This window comes from Pan paniscus, chromosome 19 (assembly GCF_029289425.2).
Source record: "Pan paniscus chromosome 19, NHGRI_mPanPan1-v2.0_pri, whole genome shotgun sequence".
Classification (NCBI taxonomy): domain Eukaryota; kingdom Metazoa; phylum Chordata; class Mammalia; order Primates; family Hominidae; genus Pan; species Pan paniscus.
This window is the reverse complement of record NC_073268.2, coordinates 23,745,073-23,765,208: the sequence shown is the minus strand read 5'-3', so window position 1 is coordinate 23,765,208 and position 20,136 is coordinate 23,745,073. Positions and strand designations below refer to the sequence as shown.

At 40.2% G+C, this 20,136-nt stretch overlaps 2 protein-coding genes across 2 annotated transcripts; both read left to right on the top strand.

Moving 5' to 3' along the window:
* The first annotated feature begins 2,732 nt into the window (after positions 1 to 2,732).
* On the top strand, positions 2,733 to 3,512 carry LOC100969024 (keratin-associated protein 9-1). The gene has a single exon (XM_024926269.3). It carries the CDS (start codon positions 2,733 to 2,735, stop codon positions 3,510 to 3,512), a length of 780 nt encoding a protein of 259 aa, XP_024782037.2.
* A 14,725-nt stretch (positions 3,513 to 18,237) lies between these two features.
* Positions 18,238 to 19,262, top strand: LOC100969370 (keratin-associated protein 9-2). Its single transcript, XM_003813821.6, has one exon. It carries the CDS (start codon positions 18,291 to 18,293, stop codon positions 18,786 to 18,788), a length of 498 nt encoding a protein of 165 aa, XP_003813869.3. The 5' UTR covers positions 18,238 to 18,290; the 3' UTR covers positions 18,789 to 19,262.
* The last annotated feature ends 874 nt before the right edge of the window (positions 19,263 to 20,136 follow it).

The window sequence follows — 20,136 nt, the reverse complement described above, 5'->3', positions numbered from 1 at the left end:
ACCCTTCTCCTTAAAACAAGTATGTTTTCAACATGATAGTTGACTCAGGCTGGTGGTCAGGAATGAAATTCAACAACAGGATCCACAGATTGGTGGTCTGGCAGCAGACTGGATGGTAGCAACTGAACTCACAGAAGCTGCAGCAGCAGCAAGCAGTCTTGCAGCAGGTGGTCTGGCAGCAGCTGGGATGGCAGCAGATCTCTTGGCAGAGGTCTTAACCACACCTCTGGTGACAGCAGAAGGAGCTGCAGCAGGAGCTGACCATGGTGTCAGAAGGTGGAGGTTCTGGGTGTGGGTTTTCAGTGGCATAAGGTACTAGAGTTCATAAGCCTTCTTCCTTCCAAGTTTCCTTCTCTACCCTGCTGAGGACTTGCCATCACCATGACCTGGGTTATTTTCTTGCTATTGTTTATCTTACCTGAAGAGAAATGATCAGATATTCTGATTGAAGCATGACATTGTAGCAGTTAGCCTTGGTTTTTAAAATGGATGCTAAGGTAATTTCCATTTAATCAGTTATTTATTCCTAAAAGCACCATTTTTCTTCCTTTTTTGTTTTAGCATCATCTCATCCATTCCTTTGTATACTTTTCAGAGTGTGTCATTTGATATTCTGAGCACAGGACGAGTCATTCTTTTGTTCCAACCATTTAATTTCCTGTTCCTGAATGAGCTGCACAGCCACAGTCCCTTCAATTTGAACAGTACTTAAAATAGATGTAAACATGGATATGTTAATACCCAAAAAATAAGACCCCAGTACATTATAGCAAATAGCTGCTAATGAAATCAGCATAGCACACTTATAAATTATGAAGTAGCTAAAAAACATTTAAGGCACGTGGCTTCAAATTTAACTTGTTCAGAATAGAATTGCTCATTCTGTTTCTTTTCCAAACCAATGCCCTAATTAATTCCCCAGTCCTATTACAAATGGTTGTTAGTCCAAATTTTCAAGCTAGGGCTGGGCGCAGTGGCTCACGCCTGTAATCCCAACACTTTGGGTGGCCGAGGTGGGTGAATCACCTGAGGTCGGGAGTTCAAGACCAGCCTGGCCAACGTGGTGAAAGTCCATCTCTACTAAAAATACAAAAAATTAGCCGGGAGTGGTGGCACGTGCCTGTAGTCCCAGCTACTCAGGAGGCTGAGGCAGGAGGATCATTTGAACCCATGAGGTAGGGGTTGCAGTGAGCCAAGATCACGCCCCTGCAATCCAGCCTGGGCAACAGAGTAAGACTCCATCTCCAAAAAAAAAAAAAAAAAAAAAAAAAAAAAAATTCAAGCTAGTAAATGTAAAGTTCTTCATTCAATAATCATGTTTTGGTTCCCGCTATGTGCCAAACCCATTCTCAGGGTGGAGACACAAGTGAAGAATACTCCACCCCATCCTCTCCTTCACTATAACTTCATTCTGACTCAATGAACTGCACCAGATCATTTTACGGGATGAACTGGCAGTGCCGTTACCCATATGCTGGACCAGCAAACAGAGGCTGTGTCCACCTTCACAGCTAAGGTCAGGATGCCTCAGCAGCAGAGATGGCAGAAATTTTTAGCCACAATTTAAGTCAGAGCAAGTCAAGCTGTATCAAAAGACCATTTTGTTGCCAGTGAAAATAAGAAACTCTTTATTTGAATAGATTAGCCAGATATGGAAATTGCTAAGCATCCAAAATATTATGCAACTTATTCTGTCTTTTCCCCATTAATACACATGATGGAGTCATTCTCGTCCTGTTTGTTCCTTCGTTTAAAACACACAACGGTGTTTGTATTTTTAAACTGCAATTCAAAGCAAAATATTTTAGTTGTCTGACTAACTGCTTTTAAACTTTTCTTTGCACCACTAAGCGTAAACATCATGTACCCAGGGATGTTTGTACTTAGGGCCATCAACAGATGTGGAGCTCAGCATGGAAAAGATTACGACAATTACAATTGAGCCCAGTCCCCTGTTTCAGAAATTGAGATACCCAAGTGGAGTTGCTATTACTATTAGAATTACTGTCATTGAATCTGTGTTTGTGTGACACAGATGAAAAGTTTGATAAAAAATAAATTTTAACGGAAAATATTTTAAAATATGGTTTACATTTGTCACCTTGAGTTAATCACCATGTTCTAGTGCTGGAGGGGAAAATGTAGGTGGTGACAATAGTTCTGGCCTCTTCAAGTTAGTTTCAGTTGTCAGGGGATCAGTCAATGTACTCTGTCTTAAAGAATGATAATTCAGGCGAGGCACAGTGGCTCATGCCCATAATCCCATCACTCTGGGAGGCTGAGGTAGGAGGATCGCTTAAGTCCAGAAGTTCAAGGCCACAATGAGCTATGATCGCGCCACTGCACACTAGCCTGAGTGACAGGGTGAAACCTTGTCTCTAAGATAATAATAACAGTAAAATAATAAATAAAAATATACACTTTGTAGTTAAATGATGCTATTGATGTTGATCACCTCTCTCACTTCTGGATATAAGTTTTTATGGGTTATCTATTATTAAGTAGAACAATCATTTATTTTCAGAAGATTCATAACACTTAAGGAACACTTCCTCCCTGGACAATTCCCTATAGGTTATGAAAAATAATGTCATAAATAATAACCAGGAAAATTCTACTCATTGGTTCCAGATTTGGGAACCAGTGTATAAAAGGTCCAGATACTAGAAGGGGGTCATCAGATTCTTGGAAACTCACCTCTGAACAGGAGCCCACTCTCCACCCCTGACACCATGACCCACTGCTGTTCCCCTTGCTGTCAGCCTACATGCTGCAGGACCACCTGCTGCAGGACCACCTGCTGGCAGCCCACTACTGTGACCACCTGCAGCAGCACACCCTGCTGCCAGCCCTCCTGCTGTGTGCCCAGCTGCTGCCAGCCTTGCTGCCGCCCAACTTGCTGTCAAAACACCTGCTGCAGGACCACCTGCTGCCAGCCCACTTGTGTGACCAGCTGCTGCCAGCCTTCCTGCTGCAGCACACCCTGCTGCCAGCCCACCTGCTGTGGGTCCAGCTGCTGTGGCCAAACCAGCTGTGGGTCCAGCTGCTGTCAGCCTATTTGTGGGTCCAGTTGCTGTCAGCCTTGCTGTCACCCGACTTGCTATCAAACTACCTGCTTCAGGACCACCTGCTGCCAGCCTACCTGCTGCCAGCCCACCTGCTGCAGGAACACCTCTTGCCAGCCCACCTGCTGTGGGTCCAGCTGCTGCCGGCCTAGCTGTGGGTCCAGCTGCTGCCAGCCTTGCTGCCACCCAACATGCTGTCAAACCATTTGTAGATCCACCTGCTGCCAACCATCCTGTGTGACCAGCTGCTGCAGCACACCCTGTTGCCAGCCAACCTGTGGTGGGTCCAGCTGCTGTAGCCAAACCTGCAATGAGTCCAGCTATTGTCTGCCTTGCTGCCGTCCCACCTGCTGCCAGACCACCTGCTACAGGACCACCTGTTGCCGCCCCAGCTGTTGCTGCAGTCCTTGCTGTGTCTCCAGCTGCTGCCAGCCTTCCTGCTGCTAATCCACTTGCTGCAGACCCACCACCCACCAGAGACATATTTCCTGAAACATTTTGTCAAAGTTCCTATTCTACCAAGAAACATTCGCTAAGCTTTTCTGAGAAACAACATTCTGACACTGAACTTTGTGATCATCTTCTTCCTACCATGCTTGGGATTCTGCTGAAGGTATGCAGTCTACCTCACTTTCATTCTTCTTCATTCCCTCTGTGTTAATGTACCAGATGGTGGTCAGTCAGCTCCACCTAATTGACATGGATACATGGTCTCAGCCACAGAAAGTGGTCATCAGCTTTTGCCCCTATGGAACTTAAAAAAAAATTCTTAAGACTGCATATCTAACTCTCTATAATGATCAATACTGATCATCTTTTTAGATATATGCATTTTATTTAGAAGCCTCTGCCAGATTACTAAACTCTTTCATGATCACTTTTAATTGTCTCCCTACCTGGTCTTTCCTAATAAAATTTATATTATCCTGCATCTTATGGTATGATTTTTGTTCCATTTGTTTGTTTGTTTGCAGCAGTTGCTTTGCGAAGCCTTACTTTTGAGTTGTGGTTTATATTTATTATCTTGTTCCAGTCTCACAATGACCTACAAGTTGGACAGAGCAAACATTTTAGTGATGAGAAAATGATTTGCCATACAACTAGCAGTTGACAAGGGAAGGTTCAATGACCAGGTACTTTGAATCCAGGTTAAGGACACTTTTTAAAAAACATTTTTCTCCAGGTAGATGCAACAGTGGTGATTGAGTGCAGGGAATATGTACATTTTAAGTCACATCTCAAGCAAACACTTTTCTATCTACAAAGCACTTCCCAAATACTCTCCCCACCTCTATGACCATTAGAGACCATCTTTAAGAGTTCTAGGAATGCTTTTACACTCTTGGTGGGAGTGTGAATTAGTTCAACCATTGTAGACAACAATGTGGCTATTCCTCAAGGATCTAGAACCAGAAATGCCATTTGACCAAGCAATCCCATTACTGGGTATATACCCAAAGGATTATAAATCATTCTACTATAAAGACACCTGCACATGTATGTTTATTGCAGCATTATTTACAATAGCAAAGACTTGGAACCAACCTAAATGTCCGTCAGTGATAGACTGGATAAAGAAAATGTGTCACATATACACCATGGAATACTATGCAGCCATAAAAAGATTGAGATTATGTCCTTTGCAGAGACATGGATGAAGCTGGAAGCCATCATTTCAGCAAACTAACATAGAAACAGAAAAACAAAACACTGCATGTTCTCACTTATAAGTGGGAGTTGAACTGTGAGAATACATGGACACAGGAAGGGGAACATCACACACCAGGGCCTGTCGGGGGATGGGGGGCAAGGGGAGGGAGAGCATTGAGACAAATACCTAATGCATGCGGGGCTTAAAACCTAGATGACAGGTTGTTAGGTGCAGCAAACCACCATGGCACATGCATACCTATGTAACAAACCTGCACATTCTGCACGTGTAACCCAGAACTTAGAGTAAAATAAAAAATAAAAATAAATAAAACTTTTTAAACAGTGTTCTAGTCCATGAAAAGAGCTTTGTGTCTCTAGATTCTGATCCACCACTGAAGAATCTGTCACCAACAACTAGTGTGACATGGGTTTTCCCGGCCCTACTCTCACCAAGAAGAACCTCCTCTTTGCTGTCATGATTAAGCATCTGGGTATCATTTCATTTATTTTAACAGGAATTAGGATTAAGAATCACTTTTGCAAAGCGCACAAGATTGGACCATGCTTCCTGGGTTCCCAAATTTTGAGGCAATTTTGTTTCCTAACATGAACTTTGTTAAGGGAAGATAAATTTGTACAGAATCCTAAGAATTAAGGTAACCATGCAATGGACTTATGCCCTTTGATCCAATCATAATCTCTGGGCCATAAAAGGAAACAAAATAACTCCCTGTGTTTTATGAGATAAAGAAGATAAAGTCAATTATGCTAAAGGAAGTCAAAATCAGAATTTTCAGAAAAAAAGGGAGAAATGTTAGAAACATGAAAATCGGAAGAAATGATGCACTATTTAAAGCCAAGATGGGCATTAAGTTGGTTCCTAAATGGAGGAAACTGGATCTTCTGATGAGAAACTGAATAAGAAAAGGAATAGCCAGAGGACGCAGCAGTACGAAGGCTAATTCAGCTTTGGGAGGACACTAAGAGGTTTTGACTGTGGCCACCTTCTTTTTAATTATTATTATTATTTTTTAATTTTAATTTATATATTTTTATATTTTTTTATTATACTTTAAGTTCTAGGGTACATGTGCACATTGTGCAGGTTTGTTACATATGTATACATGTGCCATGTTGGTTTGCTGCACCCATTAACTCGTCATTTACATTAGGTATATCTCCTAATGCTATCTCTACCCGCTCCCCCCACCCCACAACTGTGGCCACCTTCTTAAGAGACCTGAAGGTGCTTTGGGTGAGCGAACTTCTAGATGTGACAGAGACATGTCATCTTCCTAGGGGATGTATCTGGAATTCTCTGCCAGGTTATTAACTTTCCAACAGGGGGAATGAATGGGTAATTTGCTGACATTTACTGAGAGCCTGCTATACACTAGGTATTGAGGTAGTTGCTCCATGCGCCCTCTGTCTCATTCCCAGGCAATCCCAAAGGTAGGTATTAGTGGCCCCACGTTCAAGCTGAGGAAGTCAGTGTTGAAGAAGTTAAAGCAACTCATATGTGTTGCATAAATGATACAACATTTTTCTGCTTTCCAAAACAAAGCTGTTTGGGGGAAGTACTGGTGAAATGAGAGATATGGATCAATGGAAAATATTGAGAGACAAGAAAGAGATTCACATATATATTATCAATTGATTTTTTGACAAGATGCCAAGTGGATGTACAGATAATCTGTGGTCTTTTGAATAAACAGTGCTGGAACAATTAAACATCCATGAGCAAAAAGAAAAAAAAATAGAACTTTGATTTATACATCACATATATACAAAAATAAGCTCAAAATGGATCACAGGCCAAAGTGTAAAACCTAAAACTACAAAACTTTTAGAAGGAAACATAGAAAAAAGTTTTAGGACTGTAGATTAGGTGAAGATTTCTTAGATGAATACATAACTCCCTCAAAAAGTGGGCAAAGGATATGAACAGACACTTCTCAAAAAAAGACATTTATGCAGCCAATAAACATATGAAAAAAAGCTCAACATCACTGATCATTAGATAATGCAAATCAAAACCACAATGAGATACCATCTCATGTCACTCTGAATGGTGATCATTAGAAAGTTAAGAAACAATAGATGCTGGTGAGGTATGGAGAAATGGGAATGCTATTACACTGTTGGTGGGAATGTAAAATAGTTCAACCATTATGGAAGGCAGTGTGGCGATTCCTCAAGGATCTAGAACCAGAAATACCATTTCACTCGGCAATCCCATTTCTGGGTATATACCCAAAGGAATATAAATCATTCTGCTATAAAGACACATGCACACGTATGTTTATTGCAACACTATTTACAATAGTGAAGACTTGGAACAAACCCAAATGCTCGTCAATGATAGACTGGGTAAAGAAAATGTGGCACATATACACCATGGAATACTATGCAACCATAAAAAAGATTGAGATCATGTCATTTGCAGGGACATGGATGAAGCCGGAAGCCATCATCCTCAGCAAATTGGCACAGGAACAGAAAACCAAACACCACATGTTCTCACTCATAAGTGGGAGTTGAACAATAAGAACACATGGACACAGGGAGGGGAACAACATACACCAGAGCCTGTCTAGGGTGGAGGGCAAGAAGAGGGAGAGTATTAGGACAAATAGCTAATGCATGCCAGGCTTAAAACCTAGATTACGGGTTGATAGGTGCAGCAAACCACCATGACACATGTATACCTATGTAATAAACCTGCATGTTCTGCACATGTATCCCAGAAATTAAAGTACGACTTTAAAAAAATTAAACTGATATCCAAAACACATTGCATCATGTCATGGCTATGTAGATTTTTGCCCAAAAACTTTCAGTTAAAAGTTAAAATGAAAAAAATAAAGTTGAGATGAAATGGGGAAAAAAATAGAATAGGTAAGATTGTGAATATCCAGCAAAAGTTCTGTGAACTCAATTCTAACAAAGCAGAACTTGTGGTTAATAAGGTCAGTGATGGTCTTCACAATAGCAAAGACATGGAATCAGCCTAAATGCTTATCAATGGTAGACTAGATAAAGAAAATGTGGTATATGTATGCCATGGAATACTACACAGCCATAAAAAAAGAATGAGATCATGCCCTTTGCAGCAACGTAGATGGAGCTGGAGGCCATTATCCTAAGCAAACTAACACTGGAACAGAAAATTAAATACTGCTTATTCTCTCCACTTATAAGTAGGAGCTAAAAATTGAGTAAATATGGACACAAAGATAGGGACAACAGAGATACCTGTGTCTACTTAAGGGTGGAGGGTGGGAGGGGGGTGAGGATCGAAAAACTGCCTGTCAGGTACTATGCTGATTACCTGGGTGACAAAATAATCTGTACACCAAACCCTGCAGCATGCAGTTTACCTATATAACAAACCTGCAGCCGGGCGTGGTGGTTCACGCCTGTAATCCCAAAACTTTGGGAGGCCGAGGCGAGTGGATCACCTGAGGTCAGGAGTTCGAGACCAGCCTGACCAACAGAGAGAAACCCTGTCTCTACTGAAAATACAAAATTAGCTGGGTGTGGTGGCGCATGCCTGTAATCCCAGCTGCTTGGGAGGCTGAGGCAGGAGAATGGCTTGAACCCAGGAGGCGGAGGTTGCAGTGAGCTGAGATCGCACCATTGCGCTCCAGCCTGGGCAACAAGATCTAAACTCCATCTGAAAAAAAAAAAAAAAAAGTCCTGCACATGTACCCTTGAACTTAAAATAAAAGTGAAAAAAAATAAAGAAATAAAGTCAGTGATGAAGACCTTGGGAAACAGTGAGCATCTTAAAGTCTGCAAAGGCTGGGGAGAAGAAATACGCCTGGTAAGAATGTCATCTGTTCAGTAGGAAGGCAGATGCCAGAGCTTAGAAGAAATTTAATGTGATTTTTTTGGGACGAAGCACTGGGAGAAAAGATGGCTAGTAAGAGTAGGAACCTCACAGGAATTCCTTTCGGTTCATTCCATTTGCAAATGATCCCAATGAGGAAAAATTGCCAGAGGCCTAGAGTGGAAGGAGCTAATGCAAAAATTATTCTGGCAATGTGAATTCTAAACACTATTGGGATGCAAGCGTTGGCTGGACAATCATTAGAACATTGCGCCAAGGATTCGCAGTGTCTGGTAATTGGTTATTATTATTGGACTTCAGAGGTCACTTCAGTTCTTGAGATACTTCAAAAGTTCCCAAATGTTTTTGTTGGATTCAAAATTGACCATTCGCTGATTTTTGAAGTCCATAAGCAACAAAATATGTAAAATTTAAAAAGAAACACAAAGTGCCATACATACTTATTAGGCATTCTTTTGGAGGAAACAGGAAGTCTGTCTTCCAGGGTAGTAAATACTACCTTGAAAAACGTACCAGTATCTGGCCTTCAGCCTTGCACACTCCAGAAACTGAAATTATTTACATTCTAAAAGTGAAACCACCTCTGGGAGCAGGCTCACTTTCACCAAGCCCATAACATTAGTACCAGTTGAAGAATCTACATGAGAAATAACTTAAAGAGAAGATGACATTTTCATGGGTCTTTTTGACCAGGATATTTTCTTCCTATAGATATACCTGCATGAAAAGTGAAATTATAACCAAAGGTTATTTTCTTTTTTATAATTAAACTTTTTGAGATAATTGTAGATTCACATGCAGTTGCAAGAAATAATACAAAGAAACCTCTGTACTCTTTACCAAGTTTCCCCCCAATGATAACTTCTTGCAAAACTACAGTAAGGTATCACAAGTCCAATGGTGACATTGATACCTTCAAGACACAGAGTAGCTCCATCAGCACAAGGATCCCTTGTATTGCCCTAAAAGCTTATTTTCTCAGCAAATATTTAGAACATTCTAATATTCTAGAAGTTCTAATAATACGGAATGGCATCTAATGCATTTGTTCTAAAACAGATTTTGCCAGGCACTCTGGAAAATTCAAGTGCCTTGCGTGGCTCTCCCTCCCCCATGCAATGTGTCGTAACCAGCACTTCTGAATTTGTCTCAGACTCTCTCTTTTCTCTAAGCTGCCATGGCTCACCAAACCTGCACCCCCATTTATAAGTCCCAGGTTCTCTTTAAAACCATCTTCAATCAACTTACAGTAATTTCTGCAGGTCTTGAAGCAGCCCCTCCCATGTTCCCCAACTTCTGATACAACCTCATTTATGCCTTTGCCTCATAAAGACCTACAAAACATTTTTAATTTTGTTTACTTTTGCCATCATATTTATGGATCATTTATGAAGTTTCAGGCCATAGCATACAAATTATATTTTAGGCGACTCCGGATTTTGTCCACTTTCTCTTTCTTCCAAATAAAAATATAAGCTGCAGCCATGCAGGTCTGTCTTCAGAAACTGGCATGGGCTCTTTGTTATCATTAGACAGTAACGTGACATCATACACCTGTTTGTGTGATTCCCCCATCACACTCCTTCCCCTGGGATCCCTCAGTGAGTTCTGATGGTTTATGCACATCCTACTGCAATTTTTCCTATGACTGCCATTAAACATAAAAGACAATTCCACACTTCAGTCCTCTATTAAAATATAATATTATTATGGACAAGACCAAGTAATGCTTTCACGAAATGGTTTTTCATTTTCTTTAGCTCTGTCCAGTGTACAATGTATGTAACAAAACTTCCCTATTTTTCCACTGGAGAACCTCCATTCAGAATTCCCCCTAGATGGCAGATGTTGGCATGAGTTTACTCCAGTATGTGTTTTAAAAAGAAAAGGAATGACACTCCCTAATTCCAATCCCTGCTATAACATTGATAGTTTAAGAAGTGTGAGAGATCCCCCAGAACTGCCAATATTGGAAGTCCTTTCAACATCAGATTGACTCACTGGAGAATTGTGAAGTTTGTTATGTTCAGAGTTTGCTCATGTGTAAAATGTGGAAAAATGGAAAAAGAATCAGAGGAACATGTATAATGATTCCCACTGAGGTTAACAAGTGTAGATTTGTTTCTAAGATATTAAGAACTTCATGAAATTATAGAAATTTTGAAGACTGATAATACTGATATTATATGAAATTATAGAAATTTTGAAGACTGATAACACTGTATTATGTAAGTTGTTCTGAGAGATTCCCACGGTATTTGTATGATGTTTCAATACCTTCTTTCAGCTTAGATAAGAATATTGGAATCTTCTGAAAATCGATATCAGAATCTACCCAACCTAAAAGCTTTCTACTGTACCTGTCTAATTAATATAAAAGCTTGAGAGTACTTGATATAAGTATAAATAAATAATATAAAGGCTTGAGAGGATGTTGATAGAACTTCCAGGGATTGGATTTAGGGAGTGTCCTTCCTTTTGTTTTTAAAACACATACTGGAGTAAAATCATGCCAACATCTGAAGTCCCCTCAGAATGGAGTACAGGTATTATGAATCCAGATTCACCAAGAAGTTAGTTTTGTTTTTTTTTTTTTTTAATTTAAAAAGCTGCTCATGCTGGGAATGTAAACTGGTACAACCACTGTGGAAAATAGTGTGGAGATTCCTTAAAGAACTAAAAGTAGAACTACCATTTGATCCAGCAATCCCAAAACTGGATATCTACCCAGAGGAAAAGAAGTCATTATACGAAAAAGATACTTGCACGTGCATGTTTATAACAGCACAGTTCGCAATTGCAAAAAATATGAAACCAGCCCAAATGCCCATCAATCAATGAGTGGAAAAAGAAACGGTTGTATATATGATGGAATACTACTCAGCCATAGAAAGGAATGAATTAATGACACTCACAGCAATCCGGATGGAATTGGAGACTATTATTCTAAGAGAAGTAATTCAGGAATGGAAAACCGAACCTGAAATCTTGTAAGTGGGAGCTAAGCTATGAGGATGCAAAGGCATAAGAATGACACAATGGACTTTGGGGACTCAGGGGAAAAGATGGGAGGGGTGAGGGATAAAAGACTACAAATTGGGTTCAGCATACACTACTCGGGTGATGGGTGCACCAAAATCTCACAAATCACCACTAAAGAACATACTCATGTAACCAAATACCACCTGTTCCCCAAAAACTTATGGAAATAAATTTTTTAAAAAAAAAAAAAGCTGCTCAGCTCTGTCTGATGCATGATCTCGTGGTAACAGTGGAAGTGGTCAGATGTTTGACCAATCTCCAAAACCCATGTTCTTCTACCTTTTAAAGATAAAATGCTTCTTAAAACTGTTTCATCGGGGCATGGTGGCTCATGCCTGTAATCCTAGCACTTTGGGAGGCTGAGGCAGGTGGACTGCCTGAGGTCAGGAGTTCGAGACCAGCCTGGCCAACATGATGAAACCCCATCTCTACTAAAAATAGAAAAAAATTAGCTGTGCATAGTGGCGTGTGCCTGTAATCCCAACTACCTGGGAGGCTGAGACATGGGAATTCCTTGAACCAGGGAGATGGAGGTTGTAGTGAGCTGAGATCACACCACTGCACTCCAGCCTGGGCAACAGTGAGACTCCGTCAAAAAAAAAAAAAACCACTAACATACACACAAAAACCTGTTTCTTCCTTTGTTAAATTAAATTTCTAATTAAAATTTTTATTTTTAAAGAATAGAGATTGGCATGCAGTTGTAAGATGTGATACAAGAGATCCATGTACTCTTTGCCCAGTTTCCCCAAAAAATAACATCCTCCAAAACTATAGAAAAATATCACCAACAGCATATGATATTGATATTGACATAGCCAATGTACAACACATTTCTGTCACCGCAATGATCTCTTTTGATTGTTCTTTTATAGCCACACTCACCTGCCTCCCACACCCACTCCTTTCTTTACACCTGGCAACCACCAATCTGTTCTTCATTTGTATAATTCTGTCATTTCAAGGATGTTGTATAAAAAGAATCATACAGTGCTTAACATTTTGAGACTGGTTTTTTCAACACAGCATAATTCCGTGAAAATTTAAACAGATTGTTGAACAGTTTTTCCTTTTTGTCACTAAGAATTACCCTCTGGTATGTATGTACCACAGTTTGTTTGATCATGTGTTGAAGGACATCTGGGTCGCTTCCAGTTCAAAGCAGCCATAAACATTCATGTACAAACATTTGTGTGAACAAGTACAATTACTGAGTTGTATGGTAGTTACATGTTTAATTTTTTTTTTTTTTTTTTGCAGAGTCTTGCTCTGTCACCTATGCTGGAGTGCAGTGGCACTGTCTTGGCTCACTGCAACCTCCGCCTCCTGGGTTCTAACGATTCTCCTGCCTCAGCCTCCTGAGTTGCTGGGATTACAGACATGCGCCACCACGCCCGCTAACTTTTTGTATTTTTAGTAGAGACAGGGATTTACCATGTTGGCCAAGCTGGTCTCAAACTCCTGACCTCAGGCAATCCACCCACCTCAGCCTCCCAAAGTGCTGGGATTACAGGCATGAGCCACTGTGCCTGGCCAGGATGTTTAATTTTTAAGCAACAGCATCAACTGTTTCCAGAGTGTCTGTACCATTTTACATGTATGACTGATTCTGTTTCTTTGAACACTCACCAGCATTTATTTTAGCCATTTTGATAGGTGTGCTAATTTTCGTGGTTTTAGTTTGCATTTCCCTAATGGCTAATGATGTTGAACATCTTTTCACATGCTTGTCATCTGTATATCTTTTTCCATGAAATATTTCTTCATGTCTTTTGCCCATGCTGTACTTTTAGTGTTTGCTTTCTAATTGTTCAGTTTTTAAAGTTCTTTATACATTCTAGGTACTACTCCTTTGTCAAATATGTGATTTGCAAATATATATCATGTATAGTTCACAGCTTGTCTTTTTCTCCTCTGTTCTTTTGCAGAACATAATTTTTTAAATCAATTTATTAATTTCTCTTTAATGGATCATGTTTTTGGTGCTACCTAAGAACTCTTTGGTCTTACATGCTAAAGATTTTCTTCTATTTTTTTCTAAAAGTTTTATAGTTTTATATTTTATATTTAAGTTTGTAATTTATTTTTTTAATTCTTTTTTGTTTGTTTTGTTTTGTTTTCTTTCTTTTTTTATTATACTTTAAGTTTTAGGGTACATGTGCACATTGTGCAGGTTAGTTACATATCTATACATATGCCATGCTGGTGCGCTGCACCCACTAACTCATCATCTAGCATTAAGTATATCTCCTAATGCTATCCCTCTCCCCTCCCCCCACCCCACCACAGTCCCCAGAGTGTGATATTCCCCTTCCTGTGTCCATGTGATCTCATTGTTCAATTCCCACCTATGAGTGAGAATATGCGGTGTTTGGTTTTTTGTTCTTGCGATAGTTTACCGAGAATGATGATTTCCAATTTCATCCATGTCCCTACAGAGGACATGAACTCATCATTTTTTATGGCTGCATAGTATTCCATGGTGTATATGTGCCACATTTTCTTAATCCAGTCTATCATTGATGGACATTTGGGTTGGTTCCAAGTCTTTGCTATTGTGAATAATGCCGCAATAAACATACGTGTGCATGTGTCTTTATAGCAGCAAGATTTATAGTCCTTTGGGTATATACCCAGTAATGGGATGGCTGGGTCAAATGGTATTTCTAGTTCTAGATCCCTGAGGAATCGCCACACTGACTTCCACAATGGTTGAACTAGTTTACATTCCCACCAACAATGTAAAAGTGTTCCTGTTTCTCCACATCCTCTCCAGCACCTGTTGTTTCCTGACTTTTTAATGATTGCCATTCTAACTGGTGTGAGATGGTATCTCATTGTGGTTTTGATTTGCATTTCTCTGATGGCCAGTGATGATGAGCATTTTTTCATGTGTTTTTTGGCTGCATAAATGTCTTCTTTTGAGAAGTGTCTGTTCATGTCCTTCGCCCACTTTTTGATGGGGTTATTTTTTTCTTGTAAATTTGTTTGAGTTCATTGTAGATTCTGGATATTAGCCCTTTGTCAGATGAGTAGGTTGCGAAAATTTTCTCCCATTTTGTAGGTTGCCTGTTCACTCTGATGGTAGTTTCTTTTGCTGTGCAGAAGCTCTTTAGTTTAATTAGATCCCATTTGTCAATTTTGGCTTTTGTTGCCATTGCTTTTGGTGTTTTGGACATGAAGTCCTTGCCCATGCCTATGTCCTGAATGGTGATGCCTAGGTTTTCTTCTAGGGTTTTTATGGTTTTAGGTCTAACGTTTAAGTCTTTAATCCATCTTGAATTGATTTTTGTATAAAGTGTAAGGAAGGGATCCAGTTTCAGCTTTCTACATGTGGCTAGCCAGTTTTCCCAGCACCATTTATTAAATAGGGAATCCTTTCCCCATTGCTTGTTTTTCTCAGGTTTGTCAAAGATCAGATAGTTGTAGATATGCAGTGTTATTTCTGAGGGCTCTGTTCTGTTCCATTGATCTATATGTCTGTTTTGGTACCAGTACCATGCTGTTTTGGTTACTGTAGCCTTGTAGTATTGTTTGAAGTCAGGTAGTGTGATGCCTCCAGCTTTGTTCTTTTGGCTTAGGATTGCCTTGGCGATGTGGACTCTTTTTTGGTTCCATATGAACTTTAAAGTAGTTTTTTCCAATTCTGTGAAGAAAGTCATTGGTAGCTTTATGAGGATGGCATTGAATCTGTAAATTACCTTGGGCAGTATGGCCATTTTCACGATATTGATTCTTCCTACCCATGAGCATGGAATGTTCTTCCATTTGTTTGTATCCTCTTTTATTTCCTTGAGCAGTGGTTTGTAGTTCTCCTTGAAGAGGTCCTTCACATCCCTTGTAAGTTGGATTCCTAGGTATTTTATTCTCTTGAACTACCATCAGAGTGAACAGGCAACCTACAAAATGGGAGAAAATTTTCGCAACCTACTCATCTGACAAAGGGCTAATATCCAGAATCTACAATGAACTCAAACAAATTTACAAGAAAAAAACAAACAACCCCATCAAAAAGTGGGCGAAGGACATGAACAGACACTTCTCAAAAGAAGACATTTATGCAGCCAAAAAACACATGAAAAAATGCTCATCATCACTGGCCATCAGAGAAATGCAAATCAAAACCACTATGAGATATCATCTCACACCAGTTAGAATGGCAATCATTAAAAAGTCACGAAACAACAGGTGCTGGAGAGGATGTGGAGAAATAGGAACACTTTTACACTGTTGGTGGGACTGTAAACTAGTTCAACCATTGTGGAAGTCAGTGTGGCGATTCCTCAGGGATCTAGAACTAGAAATACCATTTGACCCAGCCATCCCATTACTGGGTATATACCCAAAGGACTATAAATCTTGCTGCTATAAAGACACATGCACACGTATGTTTATTGCGGCATTATTCACAATAGCAAAGACTTGGAACCAACCCAAATGTCCAACAATGATAGACTGGATTAAGAAAATGTGGCACATATACACCATGGAATACTATGCAGCCATAAAAAATGATGAGTTCATGTCCTTTGTAGGGACATGGATGAAACTGGAAACCATCATTCTCAGTAAACTATCGCAAGAACAAAAAACCAAACACCGCATATTCTCACTCATAGGTGGGAATTGAACAATGAGATCACATGGATACAGGAAGGGGAATATCACACTCTGGGGACTGTGGTGGGGTGGGGGGGAGGGGGGAGGGATAGCATTGGGAAATATACCTAATGCTAGATGACAAGTTAGTGGGTGCAGCGCACCAGCATGGCACATGTATAGATATGTAACTAACCTGCACAATGTGCACATGTACCCTAAAACTTAAAGTATAATAATAATAAAAAAAACCAATACAGGGGGTCACATCAAGGTCAAATTGGGCACAGAAGGGTAGGAATTTTGCTATATTCGGAATTTCTTTACTTAGAGAAGGTAGAGGAAATAGAGTAAGAATAGGAGAATATATTTTTGGAATGCAATGATAGTAAATATCCTAAACAAAATATAAGTAAATAAAATCCAGTGGCATATACATATGATCGTAACCACATGAATTGTTTTCAGAAATGCAAGACTGGGCTAATATTTGAACATTAATCAACTTTTAAAATAACACATTTTGGGAAGCCGAGGCAGGTGGATCTCTTGAGGTCAGGAGTTCGCGATCAGCTGGCCAACATGGTGAAACCCTGTCTCTATTAAAAATACAAAAATTAGCTGGGCATGGTGGTGTGCTCCCATAGTCCCAGCTACTCAGGAGGCTGAGGCAAGAGAATCTCTTGAACCCGGGAGGTGGAGATTGCAGTGAGCCAAGATTGTACCGCTGCCCTCCAGCCTGGGTGATGAAGCAAGACTCTGTCTCAAAAAACATAGAATAAAATAACACTTACTGGAAAAGGTAGAATAATCATAACATTATTTCAGCTTATAAAGAAAAAGCATTTTGTAAATTTCAGTACATTTTCAGTTTTCTGTCTCTCAGAAAATAAGGAATAGAACAAGCCCTGTTGCTATGATGAAATGAATCTACAAAAAAGACAGAAAGCATCGTAATTAATTGTGAAATACTGAGAGTTCTCCTTTCTATCCAACAAATATAAAAAGATATACACTACACCATTCTATTAGACATTGTCCTGGAGGGTCTACCCCTGGACAAGGGCCAAAAAAAAAGCAAGATTAAAAATACTCTTATAAAGCGAAGAAAACTATTACTATTTTTTATGAGTCATGACTGCACATGTACAATTTTCTGTCACACCAAAAAAAAAATATAAAAAGTATTAGAATTAACACATGTACCCTAAAACTTAAAGTATAATAAAAAATAAATAAAAAAAAAATAAAAAAAAAAAAAAAAAAAAAAAAAAAAAAAAAAAGAATTAACAAGCTAGGAACAGAACTCAGCTTGATTTGCCCGAATCTAGAGCACTTACATCACAGAGAGTCCCATGCTGGTAAACCCTTCAGTCCCAGGCAAATCAGGGTAAATGGCAACACCATCACAGAGACACTTGATGCTTTCTGAATCCCAGTGGACTCCTTTTTCTACCCACCTGCTTTGGTCTAGCTCTGCATTTTGGAATACATTGTGCCAAACACCCTTTCCCTAGTGAGTGTAATAGAACTGGAAGACACAGGTGGAATAGTTTGTAGCGAGAAAGATGCTTGTTACTCTTGAATCAGACTTTTGTGGGTAAATAGGCTTGGTGCCGGGCACGGATTCAATGCATCACTGTGAACATATCAGCATCACGCGACTGCCCACAGACATTTCCCAGTCTACATACAGTCAACCATGAGGCTGGACAGAGAGAACTATCTGCCTCCCGGATCACCAGGAACTATCACATGACCAGATGATGGTCAGAGCAGGAATGATGCTGGTGATGAGACTGCCTTCCTTTTATCTGAAACAAAGTTTTTATGAGTAATTCTCAATTAAAAAACAGATTAAACCCTTACTTTCAAAAGATTCATAAGATTTCAGAAACAACTTCCCCTTTGACAATCGCAAAGGGAGTATGGAAAACAGTGTAAACAACAACAAGGAAAAGTCCTGCTGATTGGTGGAAAATTGGAGGCCAGATGTATAAAAGGTCCAGATTGCAAGGGGTCATCAGATTCTGGGAAACTCACCTCTGAACAGAAGCCCACCCTCCACCCCTGACACCATGACCCACTGTTGCTCCCCTTGCTGTCAGCCTACATGCTGCAGGACCACCTGCTGGCAGCCCACCACTGTGACCACCTGCAGCAGCACACCCTGCTGCCAGCCCACCTGCTGTGTGTCCAGCTGCTGCCAGCCTTGCTGCTGCCCAACTTGCTGTCAAAACACCTGCTGTAGGACCACCTGCTGCCAGCCCACCTGTGTGACCAGCTGCTGCCAGCCTTCCTGCTGCAGCACACCCTGCTGCCAGCCCACCTGCTGTGGGTCCAGCTGCTGTGGCCAAACCAGCTGTGGCCAGAGCAGCTCCTGTGCACCTGTGTACTGCAGAAGAACCTGCTACTACCCCACGACTGTCTGCCTGCCTGGTTGCCTCAACCAGAGCTGTGGCTCCAGCTGCTGCCAGCCCTGCTGCCACCCAGCCTGCTGTGAGACCACCTGCTGCAGGACCACTTGCTTCCAGCCCACCTGTGTGTCCAGCTGTTGCCAGCCTTCTTGCTGCTGATCACGTTCCAAGAGAACCACCATCCTCACACAACAAATTTCTGCTCAACTGACTTATCTTTTGGGCAACTAATTTAATTTGCTGCTGACAGCCACCATGCTCTCACCCAAATTTTTATGAATTCTCTACATGTTTAAAATCTTGGGAATCTGCTTGAGGGATGGCAGAATACTTCATCCTGATTCTCTTTTTCCTTACACCTTGTGGATCATGTGCCAGCTTCATCTGTTCTCAAGTTTGAGTCATGGTCTCAGCTTTGACTCTAAAGTCAAGAGCTTCATTCCCTGCTTCTAAGGAATTTAGGTTTCTGCAACTGATCGATGATCTTTGCAATCTTTTTTTTTGTTTTCAATATCCTCCTCATGGTTCTTGTATCCTTCCTTCTTCTTTTCATGATAAATTTGGGTTGTGTCCCTGGTAGCAGAGATCCTTACCTATATGTTTCTGAATAAATTCTGAACCATCCTCATCTCATATGGTGTTTTGTTTTATTTGAAAGCACTCCTGATATGGGATTTACACACATATCACATACCATAGGTATTATCCAATTTGATTCTCAAAACAGGTGGTAATGTATTATTACCTTCATTTTTCACCTGAAAAAAAATTAATATGTGATGTTATGTAGCTAATAAAGGACAGATTCTGATCCAAGCTGAGGTCCTCTCTTTCTGCCAAAGGACACTTACATTTAACTCTCAACATAGTAGAAATGACATTGGAAGTCAGCACTAGCAAGACATGCACTTGAGTTTATTTAACAATGAGAGAAATAATCTCTCATATTTGCAGATAATATTTTTATTCACAAAAAAATCCCAAATTATTTTTTCCCACACCTCAGTGAGCAACAGCTGCACGACATGGCAGCAGGGACTGCATTTAATGGCTGCCCTGAATGCAGGGATCTTTTTGTCTCAGCCTCTGACCAGCCAATCATTCAACTCATACGCATCAAAAAGATGCTTGAGAATTCATCATATCATCATAAGAGAGAGTCTCATCTGAAGTGACTTATTCTCAGTATGATGTAAATAAAATTCTTACACGGCCTCCCCCTCCTGAATACCTGTTGACAAAGTCAATGAAACTAAGTTATTCCTTGTAAAATACAGACCACACCTTATGCCACATTAAGAGAATTTGTCCCCTAATCGAAATGTTATGAGGAAAATTAAGTAAGGAATTAAGCTGGGAATTGAGAAAGTATGCAATGGGTATGTAAGACGTGGCACAATACATAATCTCTAAACCAAGGAAGGGAATGAAAGAACCTTCTGAATTTTGTAAGACCAATATGAGGCATCTAAAGAAACTGAAAACGGTGTTTGCAGGGAAATCAGAA